Source organism: Macaca fascicularis, chromosome 16, assembly GCF_037993035.2.
Source record: "Macaca fascicularis isolate 582-1 chromosome 16, T2T-MFA8v1.1".
NCBI classification, from domain to species: Eukaryota; Metazoa; Chordata; class Mammalia; order Primates; family Cercopithecidae; genus Macaca; species Macaca fascicularis.
The window spans coordinates 9,691,573-9,708,638 of record NC_088390.1 but is presented as its reverse complement, the minus strand read 5'-3'; the positions used below and the strand labels follow the sequence as shown (position 1 = coordinate 9,708,638).

Genomic DNA, 17,066 nt, shown 5'->3' with positions numbered 1-17,066 from the left:
AATGGAAAGTCTATTAAAATAATTCATCACATTAGAAAAATTTAAGGAGACAAAATCGTAACTGTGTTAATTGATATTGAAAATGCATTCATAAAATTAAATGTCCTTGCATACCGCACCAAATCTCCACATTCTTCTTTTTCTCTTCTACTCACAATGGAAAGACAATATCCTCCACAGCTTCAAAGTGACAAGTTGCTATGAGTGTCTCTTTGAAATCCGTGAAGCTGACACGATAAATGTGCGATTCTTCTGTTCCTACGAAAAACTGGTGTCCTTCTCCTCGCAGTGTGATAGAAGTGATGCCGCCTTGCAACTGAATCTTCCTTTAGGGAGAAGCACAAAGGTAAAGGAGACCCACTCAACCAGTAAGTGGTTATGAGTCGTCTGAAGCCTGTCAGAGGATACAAATCAGGCGTCTAATTTCGGACCTGCCCTCACAGAAGTGACACAGTTGAAAATGCAGGAGTTACTCACAAGTTGGTGGACACATGAAGAGCAAAGCCAGAGGTCAGCGTAGGTTAAAGTAGTCAGGGAAGATTCTTCAGTGAGATAACATTTTGACATGGGTTGTGCAATGCAGGCAGGATTTGGGTAGAGGGAATATTCCAGGCAGGCCTATGGGTACAACTGACCACAGCAACTAACCCCTTTATTAATTTCACTTCTGAAAAATAATCCTAAAATCAGGGGGAAGATGCTTTATGTCAAAGGATGCTATGATAACCCTATCTGAAAGTGTAAAAGGTTGGAAACAACCTAGATAGCCAGTCGTAATGAAATAGTTAAATGATCTTTGGAACATCAGCTTCATAGAATATTTGCTTAAAAAAATGTTCAAAAGATTATGTAGTATGCGTATATGTTACCATAATAAAAAGATTACATCATAATACTCAAAATGTTTATGATGCTTGCATTAAGTAAAAAAAATAGAATACAAAATTTTATTTATAAGTAAAATCATTTCAGAGCTTGTACAGTGGTTCATGCCTGTAATCCCAGCACTTTGGGAGGCTTAGGCAAGGATGACCACTTGAGGCCAGGAGTTTGAGACTAGCCTGGGCAACATGGCAAGACCCTGTCTCTAAAAATAAAAAATAAAATAAAATAAATTAGTCAGGTGTGGTGGTGTGCACCTATAGTCCCAGCTACTTGGGAGTCTGAGGTAGAAGGGTCACCTGAGCCCAGGAGTTGGAGGCTGCAGTGAGCCACAATGTCATCCCTGTCCTCCATCCTGGGTGACAGAGTGAGACTCTGTCGAAAGAAAGAAAGAAGGAAAGAAAGAAAGAAAGAAAGAAAGAAAGAAAGAAAGAAAGAAAGAAAGAAAGAAAGAAAGAAAGAAAGAAAGAAAGAGGGAGGGAGGGAGGGAGGGAGGGAGGGAGGGAGGGAGGGAAGGAAGGAAGGAAGGAAGGAAGGAGAGAGGGAGGGAGGGAGGGAGGGAGGGAGGGAGGGAAGGAAGGAAGGAAGGAAGGAAGGAGGGAGAGAGGGAGGGAGGGAGGGAGGGAAGGAAGGAAGGAAGGAAGGAGAGAGGGAGGGAGGGAGGGAGGGAGGGAGGGAGGGAAGGAAGGAAGGAGAGAGGGAGGGAGGGAGGGAGGGAAGGAAGGAAGGAAGGAAGGAAGGAAGGAAGGAAGGAAGGAAGGAGAGAGGGAGGGAGGGAGGGAAGGAAGGAAGGAAGGAAGGAAGGAAGGAAGGAGAGAGGGAGGGAGGGAGGGAGGGAGGGAAGGAAGGAAGGAGGGAGGGAGGGAGGGAGGGAGGGAAGGAAGGAAGGAAGGAAGGAAGGAAGGAGGGAGAGAGGGAGGGAGGGAGGGAGGGAGGGAGGGAAGGAAGGAAGGAAGGAAGGAAGGAAGGAGAGAGGGAGGGAGGGAGGGAGGGAGGGAGGGAGGGAAGGAAGGAAGGAGAGAGGGAGGGAGGGAGGGAGGGAAGGAAGGAAGGAAGGAAGGAAGGAAGGAGAGAGGGAGGGAGGGAAGGAAGGAAGGAAGGAAGGAAGGAAGGAAGGAAGGAGAGAGGGAGGGAGGGAGGGAGGGAAGGAAGGAAGGAGAGAGGGAGGGAGGGAGGGAGGGAAGGAAGGAAGGAAGGAAGGAAGGAGAGAGGGAGGGAGGGAGGAAGGGAGGGAAGGAAGGAAGGAAGGAAGGAAGGAGGGAGAGAGGGAGGGAGGGAGGGAGGGAGGGAAGGAAGGAAGGAAGGAAGGAAGGAAGGAAGGAAGGAAGGAAGGAAGGAAGGAAGGAAGGAAAGAAAGAGAGAGAAAGAAAAAAAGTAGGGGTTGTCTTTGCCAGAACCTTTAGGAGTTGGTTTCTCCTCTTCTACATTTCAGATTTCTCCCTCTTCCCTTTATAATGAGTATGAATTTAAAAAAAAAAAAAAAGCATATAAATCAATGAGGCCCTAGGAATACAGCCTCTCTCTGTAAGTAATGTAGTTTGAACAATGAAGAATTCAACGCGGGTTCTTGTGCAGGAAGCCAGCATGGGAAGTGCAGTGTTTTAGAGGTTTATTTGGTGGGACACAGAACAGTTAATGGAGAAAGGAAGACAAGTTAAATCCCAGTTCCTGCACTAACTAGAGGTCTGTGACTCTAGGCAAATTGTCAGAAACCTCTGACCTCAGTTTACTCAACCACAGAATAATTCCTCCTTTACAGGGGTTGCAGCGAAGGTAAGGTATGCTAGCCTACAGATGACAACCTCAAGAAATACTGGCTATTGGCATCTGGGAACTTCAGAAGACAAAGTGAAGCCTAGAGATAAAAGGGGAAGAACAGGCTGGGCGCGGTGGCTCACGCCTGTAATCCTAGCACTTTGGGAGGCCAAGGTGGGCAGATCACCTGAGGTAACGAGTTTGAGACCAGCCTGGCCAACATGGTGAAACCCCGTGTCTACTAAAAATACAAAAAAATTAGCTGGGCTTGGTGATGGGCGCCTGTAATCCCAGCTACTCTGGAGGCTGAGGCAGGAGAATCGCTTGAACCCGGGAGGCAGAGGTTGCAGTGAGCGTTTTGATCATACCTCTTCCCTTTCTAGTCTCCATGACTTCTCATGTGAGCTGCCTTTTCAATCTACAAAAAGCCCTGGAGGTGGAAATCACATCTGATTTAAGTCTGCACTGTCACACAGGGTTATTTTGGAAATAGTGATGACACAAACCTTGTAGTAATTACTTGGAGTTTATCTTCATCATAACGGGATCATATGCACATTAAAAATGAGGGGTTAAAAAATTAGAGGGTTAATTTTCTGTATCTACTTCAAACAGCCAGAGACAACCCAACATAGTTTTTTTTTACTTGATTTTATTTTATCTCTTGCATCTTGTATTATTGATAATACTTGAATGTTATTTCTTTCCTCTCCTGGTTTTTGCTATCTTAAGCTTAAGTTTCTCATCACTCCTCTTCTCCACCTCACCTGTATTAGGATTGAGGTTCGGTTGTAAATTAAGAGAGGATCTCTCTCTCTGTCTGTCTGTCTCTCTCTCTCCAGAAATCAGATTCCAGGTTTTATAAGTGTCTATTCCATGAGGTTGTCCAGGCACCAGGCTCCTGATGAAACGCTGCTCCCAGCATTCTCTGGGGCTGTGGCTTTCAAACTTGAACATGTATAATAACCTGGAATGCTTCCAATATTGTTCTAAAGTCTCCTCCCTCCCTCATTCCCCTTCATACAGGCATGAAACTGGTCCAAAACATTCTCAATAAGCCCTACCTTGACCACTGAATTTAAAATGGCAAAGTATACACTGCTTTTTTATTTAAACAAAAAAATTGAGACAAGGTCTCGCTCTGTCACCCAGGCTGAGTGCAGTGCTGCAATCATGGCTCACTCCAGCCTCAACCTTGAGGTTGATTGATCAACCTCAATCAATCCTCCTGCTTCAGCCTCCTGAGTAGCTGGGACTACAGGTGTGTGCCACCACATCTGGCTAAATTTTGTATTTTTTGTAGAAATGAGGTTTCACTGTGCTTCCAGGCTGGTCTGGAACTCCTGGGCTCAAGCAATCCACTTGCCTCGACGTCCTAAAGTGCTGGAATTACAGGCATGAACCACTGCACCTGGCCTCCCCCCTTCTATTCAAACTGTAATCCCCTTACTCTAACTCCTAATTCATTTTTCTCCATTGTATTTGTCACTAATACTATGTACCTTCCGTGTTTATTTTGTTTCTTATTTATTGCCTTTTCCTTCCTGCTAGAATGTAAGCTCCATGAGGGCAGGGATTTTTTTTTTTTCGCCTTTTTTGTTTTATTCACTGAGATATCCTAAGCACCTAGAATGGTGCCTGGTACACCACGAATGTTCAGCACAGATTTCTTTGAATGAAGACAGCTGATGCTCATTTCTACAATGTGTATGCAACTACCCCTGGCTTCCTGGGAGGTAGCAGAGGCCATACAGAGCATGTGTGGGGTATCTCGTTTTGTTTAAGCCCATCCCTCTATGAACTGTCCTCCCTGATCTCTCCATCCCAAGAAGGTCATCCTCTTCTCTGATCTCTACAACATTCATAATATATTTTACTTTATCTGGACCATGTGCTAATATACTATCTTGTCTGGTAGTGACTTCTTTCATATGTATATACCTTATCCCCAAACGAGTCTGTACGTTCTGGGAGGACAAAGATCATAGCTCATGTTTCTTTATTTTATTAATAGCATCTAATACATTGATTTTGTTGGAGGAGGTGCTGAATAAGTACTTGTTAATGGCAATACATAAGGTTTGGTTTCATTTTATTTTGATTAAATGAGCCAAGAAATGTACATAGCACAGTATCTGGCATATAGAAATGGCTGGTGAATGTTGGCTATTTCTATTATAAATTGTATTCAAATGCATGACTAACACAAAGCTTTGCACATAATAGGTACCCACTGCATAATAAATTTCATTGAATTAACCAATTTTGAACATTTAACATTGGGGGTTATTTGTTGGATAAGTTTATAACATCCCATTCCTTTCATCACGGCTCAATGTATTAGCTAAATGCAAACTTATGTATTTATTAAATGGGCAGTGTCCCTCTGGATAATAGTGGACTACTTTGGTTTGATTCAACATAAGCTTTTGTCTTTTCATTGGCAAAGAAGCCACCATCTATTGTGATTCCAACTACTCATTCTAACAGCAAGATGAAATTTTTTAACCAAATATCACTTTTGCCAATAGCATCGAGTTGCCGGCTTTAAGCAAACCTCCCTTTAGTGGGTCTCTACCCAGCCCCACTCTGTGAGGCCCAGAACTTACTTGATGGGTTTGTAGCTAGGGCTTTTACAGAAGACCAGGAGTCCGGCTCCAGAGCCCACCAACAAACCCCCCATCTTCAGGCACCTGATAGCTGACACTCCCTGCGGGGAGAAACAGTGTTAAGAAAAAGGCACCAAAATCTCACAAATTACCACTGAAGAATTTACTCATGTAACCAATAACCACCTGTTCCCCCAAAACCTATGGCAATTAAAAAAATTCAAATGTTAATTAAAAAAAAAAAAAGAAAAAGGCCAAATGAAAGATGAATTAAAAAGATGGCCAAAGTCATGCCAGTGCCGCACGCATTGCCTGGAGGACGTTCATGAAGGTTCTGCTCACGACGCATCCCCAGGCTGACCAAGGGAATTCAATGCCAACACCGAGCTCACTTGCCAGGAAGTAACCCTCCTGGGCCTGCAGGATGCAAAGAGGCTTCATCATGCTTCCTCCCTAAAACCACTGGTGCATTTTGAATATTTTAAAAATTAACACTTTTGGCCGGGCGCGGTGGCCCTGTAATCCCAGCACTTTGGGAGGCCGAGGCGGGCGGATCACAAGGTCAGGAGATAGACCACGGTGAAACCCTGTGTCTACTAAAAATACAAAAAATTAGCCGGGCGGGGTGGTGGACGCCTGTAGTCCCAGCTACTGGGGAGGCTGAGGCAGGAGAATGGCGTGAACCCGGGAGGCGGAGCTTGCAGTGAGCCGAGATCTCGCCACTGCACTCCAGCCTGGGTGACAGAGCGAGACTCCGTCTCAAAAAAAAAAAAAAAAATTAACACTTTTACATCCACTCAAATACGGCCAAGAGAAGGTATAAGCATAACCTCAGCAATGCTAGTCTCTCAGCTGCCACTGTTTTCACCAGAACTTAATTCTCACAAATGCAAAGGGACCATATTTAACATCCCAAGAAAGCACAAAAGACTCCTTATTGTTTGGTGACTGTATTATCTGAACTACAACATGTACTACGTAAGAGGGGGAAACATATTTAAAATTTAAAGTGCTTTTCAAAGGTTGGGGTGCCCCCCACTACTCACTCCAAAGAAAAAGTTTGATGATGTATGCTGGTTGTTTTATAGCATTCACTGTGAAGTTCTAATTTTAAAATGTGCATGAGCAACATTTTATTTATTTGTTATCATTATTGTTTTCTTGAGACAGAGTCTCTCTCTGTCACTCAGACTGGAGTGCAGTGGCATGATCTCAACTCACTGCAACCTCTGCCTCCCGGGTTCAAGCGATTCTCGTGACTCAGCCACCAGAGTAGCTGGGATTACAGGCAGGCGCCATCATGCCTGGTTAATTTTTGTATTTTCTTTTTTCTTTTTTTTTTGAATCGGAGTCTTGCTCTGTTGCCCAGGCCTGTCTTGGCTCACTGCAAGCTCTGCCTCCCGGGTTCACGCCATTCTCCTGCCTCAGCCTCCCGAGTAGCTGGGACTACAGGCGCCCACCACCATGCCCAGCTAATTTTTTGTATCTTTTTAGTAGAGATGGGGTTTCACCGTGTTAGCCAGGATGGTCTCGATCTCCTGACCTCGTGATCCACCTGCCTTGGCCTCCCAAAGTGCTGGGATTACAGGTGTGAGCCACTGTGCCCAGCCAATTTTTGTATTTTCAGTAGAGATGGGGTTTCGCCATGTTGCCAGGCTGGTCTCGAACTCCTCACCTGAAAGGATCCTCCTGCCTCAGCCTCCCAAAGTGATGGGATTACAGGTGTGAGCCACTGCACTTGGCCACAACATTCAATTTTAAAACTATCAATATAGCTAATGACTGTATAGGTTTGTGTCTTAATGAATTTTGAATATTATAAAACAAATACCATGCTCTTTCAAGTTACTTTAAACTGAATTTAGCCTGTTGTGGCTCAAAAGACATTTTGTGACTGAGAAGAGAAACCAAGGCTCGAGAATGTGAAGGCAAGGACCAGAATTATATGCTCCCCGGTTTCCACTCCTCACCCCTAACTTCCAAAGTGCCTCAGCAGGACAACAGGATGAAGGCTCGGCCTGTGAGGGGACAACCTGGAGTGAATCTTTGTAGCATTTGTTTGGGGACTTGGGGATGCCAGCGGTAAAGAGTTCAACAGAGCCTCGAAGCTACATATGTGTGATTTCTAAATAAACTTTTTAAAACTACAACTGACGTCATTCAAGTGACGTCATTCAAGTGCATGAGTTCTGGAGCCAGTCGGCCTGGGTTGAAATCTCAGCTCTACTACTTGCAAGCCAGGAGATCTCCAATGGTATGAGCCTCAGTCTTCTCATCTGTAAAGCAGGGATGAAAATGGTACCTATCTCATTAGGCGTTTATGAGGATCGAATGAGATCATGTAAGGAAGGGGTTTTGCACCATGTCTGACACATCAGCATTTATTGACACACACCATTTTTTTGTTTGCACGTTCATGTGTGTGTGTGTGTGTGTGTGTGTGTACTTTGGAGACAGGGTCTCTACCACCCAGGCTGCAGTGTAGTCACACAACCACAGCTCACTGTAACCATGAACTCCTGGGATGAAGCAATTCTCTGCCTCAGCCTCCCGAGTAGCCAGGACTATAGATGTATGCTACCATGACGGCTAATTTTTAAAAACTCTTCATAGAGATAGGGTCTTTCTATGCTGCCCAGGCTGGCCTCAAACTCCAGCCTCAAGTGATCCTCCTGCCTTGGCCTCCCAGAGCACTAAGATTACAGGCATGAGCCACCTTGCCTGGCCTATTTTTGTTTTTACTAGGCTATTTTTTTTAGAGCAATTTTAAGTTCACAGCAAAATTAAACAGAAGATACAAGTATTCGAGGTTTCCCCAGTACTTCTTTACCCCACAGCTAAAGAGCCTCTCCCATTATCAATATCTTCCAGCAGAGTAGATATATGACAGCTAATAAACCTATGTGGACACATCATTATCACCCACAACCCATTGTGTACATTAGGGTTTCCTCTTCGCATTGTATACTCTCTGTGTTTGGACAAATTAATAGCCACATATATTTACCATGATAGTGTCATACAGAATAGTTTCACCATCCAAAGCATCCTCTGTGTTTTACCTATTCACCCTCCCTCCCCACTAACCCATGGCAAGCACTTATCTTTTTTTTTTTTTTAAGATGGAGTCTCACTCTGTCGCCAGGCTGAAGTACAATGGCATGATCTCAGCTCACTGCAACCTCCACCTCCCGAGTTCAAGCAATTCTCCTGCCTCAGCCTCCTGAGTAGCTGGGATCATAGGCACACGCCATGACGCCGGCTAATTTTTGTATTTTTAGTGGACATGGAGTTTTACCATGTTGGCCAGGATGGTCTCGATCTCTTGACCTCGTGATCCGCCCACCTCGGCCTCCCAAAGTGTTGGGATTATAGGCGTCAGCCACCATGCCTATCCTGATCTTTTCATTGTCTCCTTAATTTTGCCTTTTCCAGAATGTCATATAGCTAGAATTAAATGGTGTGTAGTCTTTTCAGACTGGCATCTTTCACTCAGTAATGTGCATCTCAGTTTCCTTCTTTTCCTATAAAGACTTTTCCTGACTTTATAGCTCGTTTCTTTTTAGTACTGATTAATATTCCATTGTTTGGATGTATCCCTTTACTTAGTGAAGGACATCTTGGTTGCTTCCAAATTTTGGCAACTATGGATAAAGCTTCTATAAACGTCTGTGTGCAGGTTCTTGTGTGAACGTAAGTTTTTAGCTCCTTTGGGTAAATAGCAAGGAGTGCAATTGCTGGATTACACGGTAAGAGTATGTTTAATTTTGCAAGAAACCACTGAACTATCTTCCACAGTGGCCATACTATTTTCCATTCCCATCAGCAATGAACAATGGTACTTATTGCTCTCCATCTCTGTCAATACTAGGTGTTGTGAGTGTTCTGGACTTTGGCCATTTGAAAAGGTATGTAGTGGTGTCTCATTGCTGTTTTAATTACATTTCCCGGCTGATATAAGATGTAGAGTATCTTTCCATATGCTTACTTGCCATCTGTATATCTTCTTCTTCTTCTTCTTTTTTTTTTTTTTTGAGACAGAGTCTTGCTCTGTCCCACAGGCTGGAGTGCAGTGGCGCAATCTCGGCTCACTACAACCTCCACCTCCCGGGTTCAAGTGATTCTCCTGCCTCAGCCTCCCTAGTAGCTGGGATTACAGACTCGTACCACCACACTTGGCTAATTTTTGTGGTTTTAGTAGAGACAGGCTTCACCACGTTGACCCCACTGGTCTTATACTCCTGACCTCAAGTGATCCACCCACCTCTGCCTCCCAAAGTGCTGAGATTACAGGAGTGAGCCAACATGCCCAGCCACCATCTTGTATATCTTCTTTTTTTTTTTTTTTTTTTTTGAGATGGAGTCTCGCTCTGTCCCCTGGGCTGGAGTGCAGTGGCTGGATCTCAGCTCACTGCAAGCTCCACCTCCCAGGTTCACGCCATTCTCCTGCCTCAGCCTCCCGAGTAGCTGGGATTACAGGCGCCCGCCACCTTGCCCGGCTAGTTTTTTGTATTTTTTAGTAGAGATGGGGTTTCACCGTGTTAGCCAGGATGGTCTCAATCTCCTGACCTTGTGATCCACCCGTCTCGGCCTCCCAAAGTGCTGGGATCACAGGCTTGAGCCACCGCGCCTGGCCTCTATATCTTCTTTAGGTGAGGTGGCAGTTAAGGTCTTTGACCCATTTCTTATTGTCGAGTTTTAAAAGTTCTTTGTATAGGCTGGGCACAGTGGCTCACACCTATAATCTTAGCACTTTGGGAGGCCGAGGCAGGTGGATCACGAGGTCTGGAGATCGAGACCATCCTGGCTAACATGGTGAAACCCTGTCTCTGCTAAAAACAAAACAAAACAAAACAAAATATTAGCCAGTCGTGGTGGTGGGCACCTGTAGTCCCAGCTACTTGGGAAGCTGAGGAAGGAGAATGGCGTGAACCCAGGAGGTGGAGCTTGCATTGAGCCGAGATCACCCCACTGCACTCCATCCTGGGCAACAGAGCGAGACTGCGTCTCAAAAAAAAAAAAAAGGTTATCTGTATATTTTGGGTAACAGTCCTTATTCAGGTATGTCTTTTGCCAATATTTTCTCTCACTCTGTATCTTTACTTTTCATTCTCTTGATGGTGTCTTTCATCCAGCAGAATTTTTGATTTTAAGAAAGTCCAGCTTTTCAATTCTTTCTTTCACAGGCCATGTCTTTGGTATTATAGCTAAAAGTTATCATCAAACCTTAGATCTTCTGGATTTTATCTTTCAGGAGTTTTAGTGTTTTGTGTTTTAGGTCTGTAATCCATTTTGAGTTAATTTTTGTGAAAGGTATAAAGTCTGTATCTAGGCTTTTTTTTTTTTTTTTTTTTTGGTTTTCCAGTTGTTGAGCATTATTTATTAAAAAGACTATCTTTTTTCCATTGTATTTGCTTTGCTCCTTCACCAAAGATCAGTTGACTGTATTTATGTGAATTCCTTTTTGGGCTCTCTATTCTGTCCCATTGATCCATTTATTTATTCTTTCACCAACACTACACTGTCTTAATTACTGTAGTTTTCTGACAAGTCTTGAAATCTGGTAGTGTCACTCCTCCAACTGTGTTCTTCAATACTGTGCTTTCCTTTTAAAAAAATTATACTTTAAGTTCTGGGATACATGTGCAGAACATGCAGGTTTGTTACATAGGTATACACGTGCCATGGTGGTTTGCTGCACCCATCAACCCGTCATCTACATTAGGTATCAATATTGTGCTTTCTGCTCTGAGGCTTTTGCCCCTCTGTGTAAACGGTAGAATAAGTTTGTCTATAGCCACAAAATAACTTTCTGGGATGTTTATTGGGATTGCATTAAATCTATAGTTCAAATTAAGAAGAACTCATATCTGAACAATATTGAGTCTTCCTATCCATGAACATGAAATATCTACTTAGGGCCAGGTGCAGTGGCTCACGCCTGTAATCCCAGCATTTTGAGAGGCCGAGGCAGGCGGATCACAAGCTCAGGAGATCGAGACCATCCTGGCTAACACGGTGAAACTCCATCTCTACTAAAAATACAAAACATTAGCCGGGCATGGTGGCGGGTGCCTATAGTCCCAGCTACTCGGGAGGCTGAGGCAGGAGAATGGCGCGAACCCGGGAGGCAGAGCTTGCAGTGAGCCAAGATCGTGCCACTCCAGCCTGGGCGACAGAGTGAGACTCTGTTCCAAAAAAAAAAAAAAAAAGAAAGAAAGAAAAAGGAAAGGAGAAATATATATTTAGTTCTTACTTGATTTATTTTGTCACGGTTTTATAGTTTTCCTCACACAGATCTTATACAGCATGTACTTTTATTATCATTGTCATCATCATCATCTTCGTTTTAGTACTGTATGCCTAATAGGTCAATTTTAGTTTAAGGTTTTTTTTTGTTTTAGTTTTCTTTTTTTTTGTTTGAGACAGGGTCTCACTCTGTTGCCCAGGCTGGAGTGCAGTGACGTGATCTTGGTTACTGCAGCCTCCACCTCCCAGACTCAAGTGATTCACCTGCCTCAGCCTTCCAAGTAGCTGGGATTACAGGCACATGCCACCATACCTGGCTAATTTTTGTATTTTTAGTAGAGACGCTGTTTCACCATGTTGGCAAGGCTGATCTTGAACTCCTGACCTCAAGTTTTCTGCCCATCTCGGCCTCCTAAAATGCTGGGATTACAAGCATAAGCCACCGCACCTAGCCAACAGGTCAGTTTTAAACCTTTCCAATTATTTGCCTTTCTAACCATAAAGCAATTTTTATTTATTTATTTTTTTGAGACAGGGTCTCACTCTGTCACACAGGCTAGAGTGCAGTGGTTTAATCTCAGCTCACCGCCTCCTCTGCCCCAGCCTCCTGAGTAGCTGGGACTACAGGCATGCTCCATCATGCCCAGCTAATTTTCATATTTTTTGTAGAGAGGGGGTTTCACCATGTCACCCAGGCTGGACTTGAACTCCTGGACTCAAGCAGTCTGCCCACCTCGACCTCCCGGAGTGCTGGGATTACAGGTGTGAGCCACTGGCCTGGCCTGAATAAATATTTAAGTAGAGTTTCAAAGTGGGTAAGATCACTTGATATTGAAACGAAACATCTTCAGTGACACCTCCTATCCCTTCATTCCACAGGAATTATTTTCTTTTCACCCATGGAAAAGGTGTCTTGGAACCATTGCCTTGTGGAGTTGACCATCAGACCTGCATGGTTAAGAATTTCAGCATCCACAGGTGACTTAAGTGCAAAAGGTTTGAGAAACCCTAAGACAGCCAGCATCTTTGCTAGAGAGATATTTAGTTCCCAAGTGCTAGGAAAACAAAACAAAACAAAAAATCCAGTAGTTTTCAGGTAGTGTTATATGGAGCCCTTTGGTGGCATCTCAGGAGTTGGCACTGGCAGGCCTCTAAGACTTGCTCTGCTTAACCTGATGTGCTTTGTTTTTATTTGTTTAATATATTAGAATTCCTATCCTATATGAACAGACAATTTGCAAAAGAAGACATTTCTGCGGCCAACAAACATATGAAAAAAAGCTCATCATCACTGGTCATTAGAGAAATGCAAATCAAAACCACAGTGAGATACTATCTCACACCAGTTAGAATGGCGATCATTAAAAAGTCAGGAAATAACAGATGCTGGAGAGGATGTGGAGAAACAGGAACACTTTTACACTGTTGGTGGGAGCGTAAATTAGTTCAACCATTGTGGAAGATGGTGTGGTGATTCTTCAAGGATCTAGAACCAGAAATACCATTTGACCCAGGAATCCTATTACTAGGTATATACCCAAAGGATTACAAATCATTCTACATGCATACGTATGTTTATTGTGGCACTACTCACAATAGCAAAGACTTGGAACCAACCCAAATGCCCATCAATGATAGACTGGATAGAAAGAAAATATGGCACATATACACCATGGACTACTATGCAGCCATAAAAAAGGATGAGTTCATGTCCTTTGCAGGGACATGGTGAAGCTGGAAACCATCATTCTCAGCAAACTAACACAGGAACAGAAAACCAAACACCACATGTTCTCACTCATAAGTGGGAGTTGAACAACGAGAACACATGGACACAGGGAGGGGAAGATCACATACTGGGGCCTGTCGGGGGTTGGGAGCTAGAAGAGGGATAGCGTTAGGAGAAATACCTAATGTAGACGACGGGTTGATGGGTGCAGCAAACCACCATGGCACATGTATACCTACGTAACAAACCTGCACGTTCTGCACATGTATCCCAGAACTTAAAGTGTAATAATAAAAAAAGAATTCCTATCCTAAAAAGAATTAGAAAAAACACACTTGAAAAGCTACACTTCAATCTCTTGTAGAATTATTTCTTAACTCTTCTCTACTTACACTATAGTTTTCCCCTCTTGTTATGCATCTCCTTGAATGCTTGAATATTAAATGATTATGTGACTAAGAAAACTCTGACATTTTCCCAGGAACACAGTGCAGTATTTCAAAGTTTCTTGAGAATATCTGCTACGTGGAAAAGTATCTAAGCTTAGTTAGAACCATCTGTTCTGTTATCAGAAATGAGATAGGCAGGTGCAGAACCTAGTACAAGCTTTTAAATTCAAAGTTTAGTAGAAAAAGCCCTAGTGAGTTTCTGGGCTGCTGGAAATAGCAGCACTTATTATATAAAATGATCCTTTGATGGTAGCTTTTTATTTTGGTGTAAATATCAAAGTCTCTAACTGTCCTTTTAACTAGAATTGCGAGGAATTCTGTAAATATAAACAGTTGACTATTTATAGGTCTTTTTCGCGACTTATAATGTCAGCTGAGGCTAAAATCTAAGATCTAGTTAGTACAGTAGACAAAAATTTTTATATAGTTTTATAGATCAAAGAGCACACTTATGTATGGCAATGGGGCTGGAACCAATGCGGTTTAAAATCACAAAGCAACGGGCCCTATGCTTTGAAGAGGTGAACATAAATGTGGTTCTGATTCCCTAATTCAGGACACCTAGAAATGTCTTTACCCTGAATAAAAACCAGGGATGAGGGCATAGAGAACTGGCCAATGTACCTTGCAAATTGAGATGTGGCTTTGGGTCCATCACTGACTTTTTATGTTTTCCCACAAACTCTTTCTTCATTAAGAAAGTGTGCTTTGGCCAGGTGCGGTGACTCACACCTGTAATCCCAGCACTTTGAAAGACCAAGGTGGGTGCATCACCTGAGGTCAGGAGTTCAAGACCAGCCTGGCCAACATGATGAAACCCTGTCTCTACTGAAAAATACAAAAATTAGTCGGGTATGGTGGGGCACGCCTGTAGTCTCAGCTACTTGAGAGGCTGAGGAGGGACAATCGCTTGAACCAGGGAGGCGGAAGTTGCAGTGAGCCAAGATCATGCCACTGCACTCCAGCCTGGGCGACAGAAGAAGACTCTGTCTCAAAAAGGAAAAAAAAAAAGAAGTACATACTGCTAGTGAAGGGAGAAAAATGGCAGGGCAGTGGTGATGGTCTCTACTCACCAAACTGAATTTGTCCTTCGCGGGCCCTGCATCTGTCAGCAGTTTAGTCCTGGGGTTCATTTTTAGAATATCTCCAGTCGTGGTGCCAAGGTAGAAAAAGCTATCATCGTCGGCCATCTGAAGAAGCAAGAAAAAGAAATCTTGGCCAGGCGTGGTGGCTCACACCTGTAATCCCAGCACTTTGGGAGGCCGAGGCAGGCGGATCACCTGAGCTCAGGAGTTCAAGACCAGTCTGACCAACATGGAGAAACCCTGTCTCTACTAAAAACAGAAAATTAGCTGAGCGTCGTGGCGCATTCTTGTAATCCCAGCTACTCGGGAGGCTGAGGCGGAAGAATCGCTTGAACCTGGGAGGCGGAGGTTGCGGTGAGCCGAGATTGCTCCACTGCACTCCAGCCTGGGCAACAAGAGCAAAACTGTGTCTCAGGAAAAATAAATAAATAAATAAATAAATAAATCTTGAAGACCCGGATGTCCTCAGTGATGCCCATGAACCCCTGCTCAGGAATGGGATGAGGTTCCTCTGGCACCCCAGGAAGACTTGCAAAGGTGCTCAGGGCTGCTTCTATTTCCTCAGGCTCAAAGATGGGTCAGAACAGCTGAGGGGAGCAGGGTTAGGGCTACACATAGGATGGGAGGAAATATCCAACTCCAATTAGCCTGTGCGTTTCACTTGATGTCTGTCTAGGTCTGATGTTAACAGGCATCCTCTGTCAGTTCAGACTTTTGAGACATCTCTTAAGGGCTCCTAGGATAAAGGTGTGCTCCTCCAAAATTTTGCTTTATCTCATATTTTCCAAAGTCTAGATTCATAAAATGACTATGCATTAAACCAGAGGAATCAGTCCCTGGAGAATGAAGTTATACAGGCTGAGTATCCTTAATCCAAAAATCTAAAATCTGAAATGCTCCAAAATCGGAAATGTTTGAGTGCTGATGTGACACTCCAAGGAAGTGCTCACTGGCACATGTCAAATTTTGAATTTTCAGATTAGAGATGCTGAACTGGTAAGTGTAATGCAAATACTCCAAAATCTGAAAAACATCCAAAATTCAAAACACTTCTGGCTATAAGCATATCAGATAAGGAATACACAACCTGAATATATAAATCCACATTTAAAATATGTTAATAATTTATCTGTATGGAAGAGACTGCATTTCAACAATGGATTTCTTGGTCAGAAACTTTATTTTCAGTAGCAGAAATAGCATCAGTGACATAGGAATGTGCTGTGGGCCCTGAGTGCCACGGGCTACAGTGCTTTCGTCCAGGTGAGGCAGGCTTTGGGTGTTTAATGACAGCCTAGATTCCAGTAAAACAAGGTTTACCTGTGCTGTGTCTAGGTGACTCTTCCCTGACTCCTAAAGGGTGTGGCAGAGGTGAACTTCTTCTTTTTTTTTTTTTTTTTTTTTTGAGACGGAGTCTCGCTCTGTCGCCCAGGCTGGAGTGCAGTGGCCAGATCTCAGCTCACTGCAAGTTCCGCCTCCCAGGTTCACGCCATTCTCCTGCCTCAGCCTCCCAAGTAGCTGGGACTACAGGCGCCCGCCACCTCACCCGGCTAGTTTTTTTGTATTTTTTTAGTAGAGACGGGGTTTCACCATGTTGGCCAGGATGGTCTCGATCTCCTGACCTCGTGATCCTCCCGTCTCGGCCTCCCAAAGTGCTGGGATTACAGGCTTGAGCCACCACGCCCGGCCAACTTTTTCTTCTTTTTGAAACAGAGTGTCACTCTGTTGCCCAGGCTGGAGTGCAGTGGCGTGATCCCAGCTCACCTCAACTTCTGCCTCCCGGGTTCAAGCAATTCTCCTGCCTCAACCTCCTGAGCAGCTGGGATTACAGGCACCCACCACCACACCTGGCTAATTTTTGTATTTTTGGAAGAGACAAGGTTTCACCATGTTGGCCAGGAGACAGAGTTTTGCTCTTGTTGCCCAGGCTGGAGTGGAGTGGTGCAATCTCGGCTCACCGCAACCTCCGCCTCCCAGGTTCAAGCGATTCTCCCCCCTCAGCCTCCCAAGTAGCTGGGATTACAGGAATACGCCACGACGCCCAGCTAATTTTGTATTTTTAGTACAGATAAGGTTTCTCCATGTTGGTCAGGCTGGTCTTGAACTCCTGAGCTCAGGTGATCCACCCACCTCTGCCTCCCAAAGTGCTGGGATTACAGGTGTGAGCCACCATGCCAGGCCAAGGTGAGCTTCTTCAATCAACACCCCCTATGTCTATTCCCCACCTTCCTATCCCCAGCCCCATGTACACACATACAAACACCTTGGCCAGTACTGCTAACAGGTATGTGTGCTAATTGTTACTTAA

The 17,066-nt window shown here is 44.1% G+C and overlaps 1 protein-coding gene across 4 annotated transcripts in view; it reads right to left on the bottom strand.

Annotated features, from left to right (window-relative positions):
* Nucleotides 1-17,066, bottom strand: part of CFAP52 (cilia and flagella associated protein 52) — a 70,262-nt gene that overhangs the window by 26,908 nt on the left and 26,288 nt on the right. For all 4 annotated transcript variants that reach the window (XR_012425278.1, XM_005582879.4, XM_005582881.4 and 1 more), the window contains 3 exons: nucleotides 14,747-14,863; nucleotides 5,247-5,347; nucleotides 156-326 (listed from right to left, as the gene is read on the bottom strand). Coding sequence is in view for 3 of the 4 variants with exons in the window: in XM_005582879.4 (XP_005582936.1) it covers nucleotides 156-326; nucleotides 5,247-5,347; nucleotides 14,747-14,863 (389 nt within the window). In the remaining variant the exon portion in view is untranslated. The remainder of the gene's footprint in view (nucleotides 1-155; nucleotides 327-5,246; nucleotides 5,348-14,746; nucleotides 14,864-17,066) is intronic.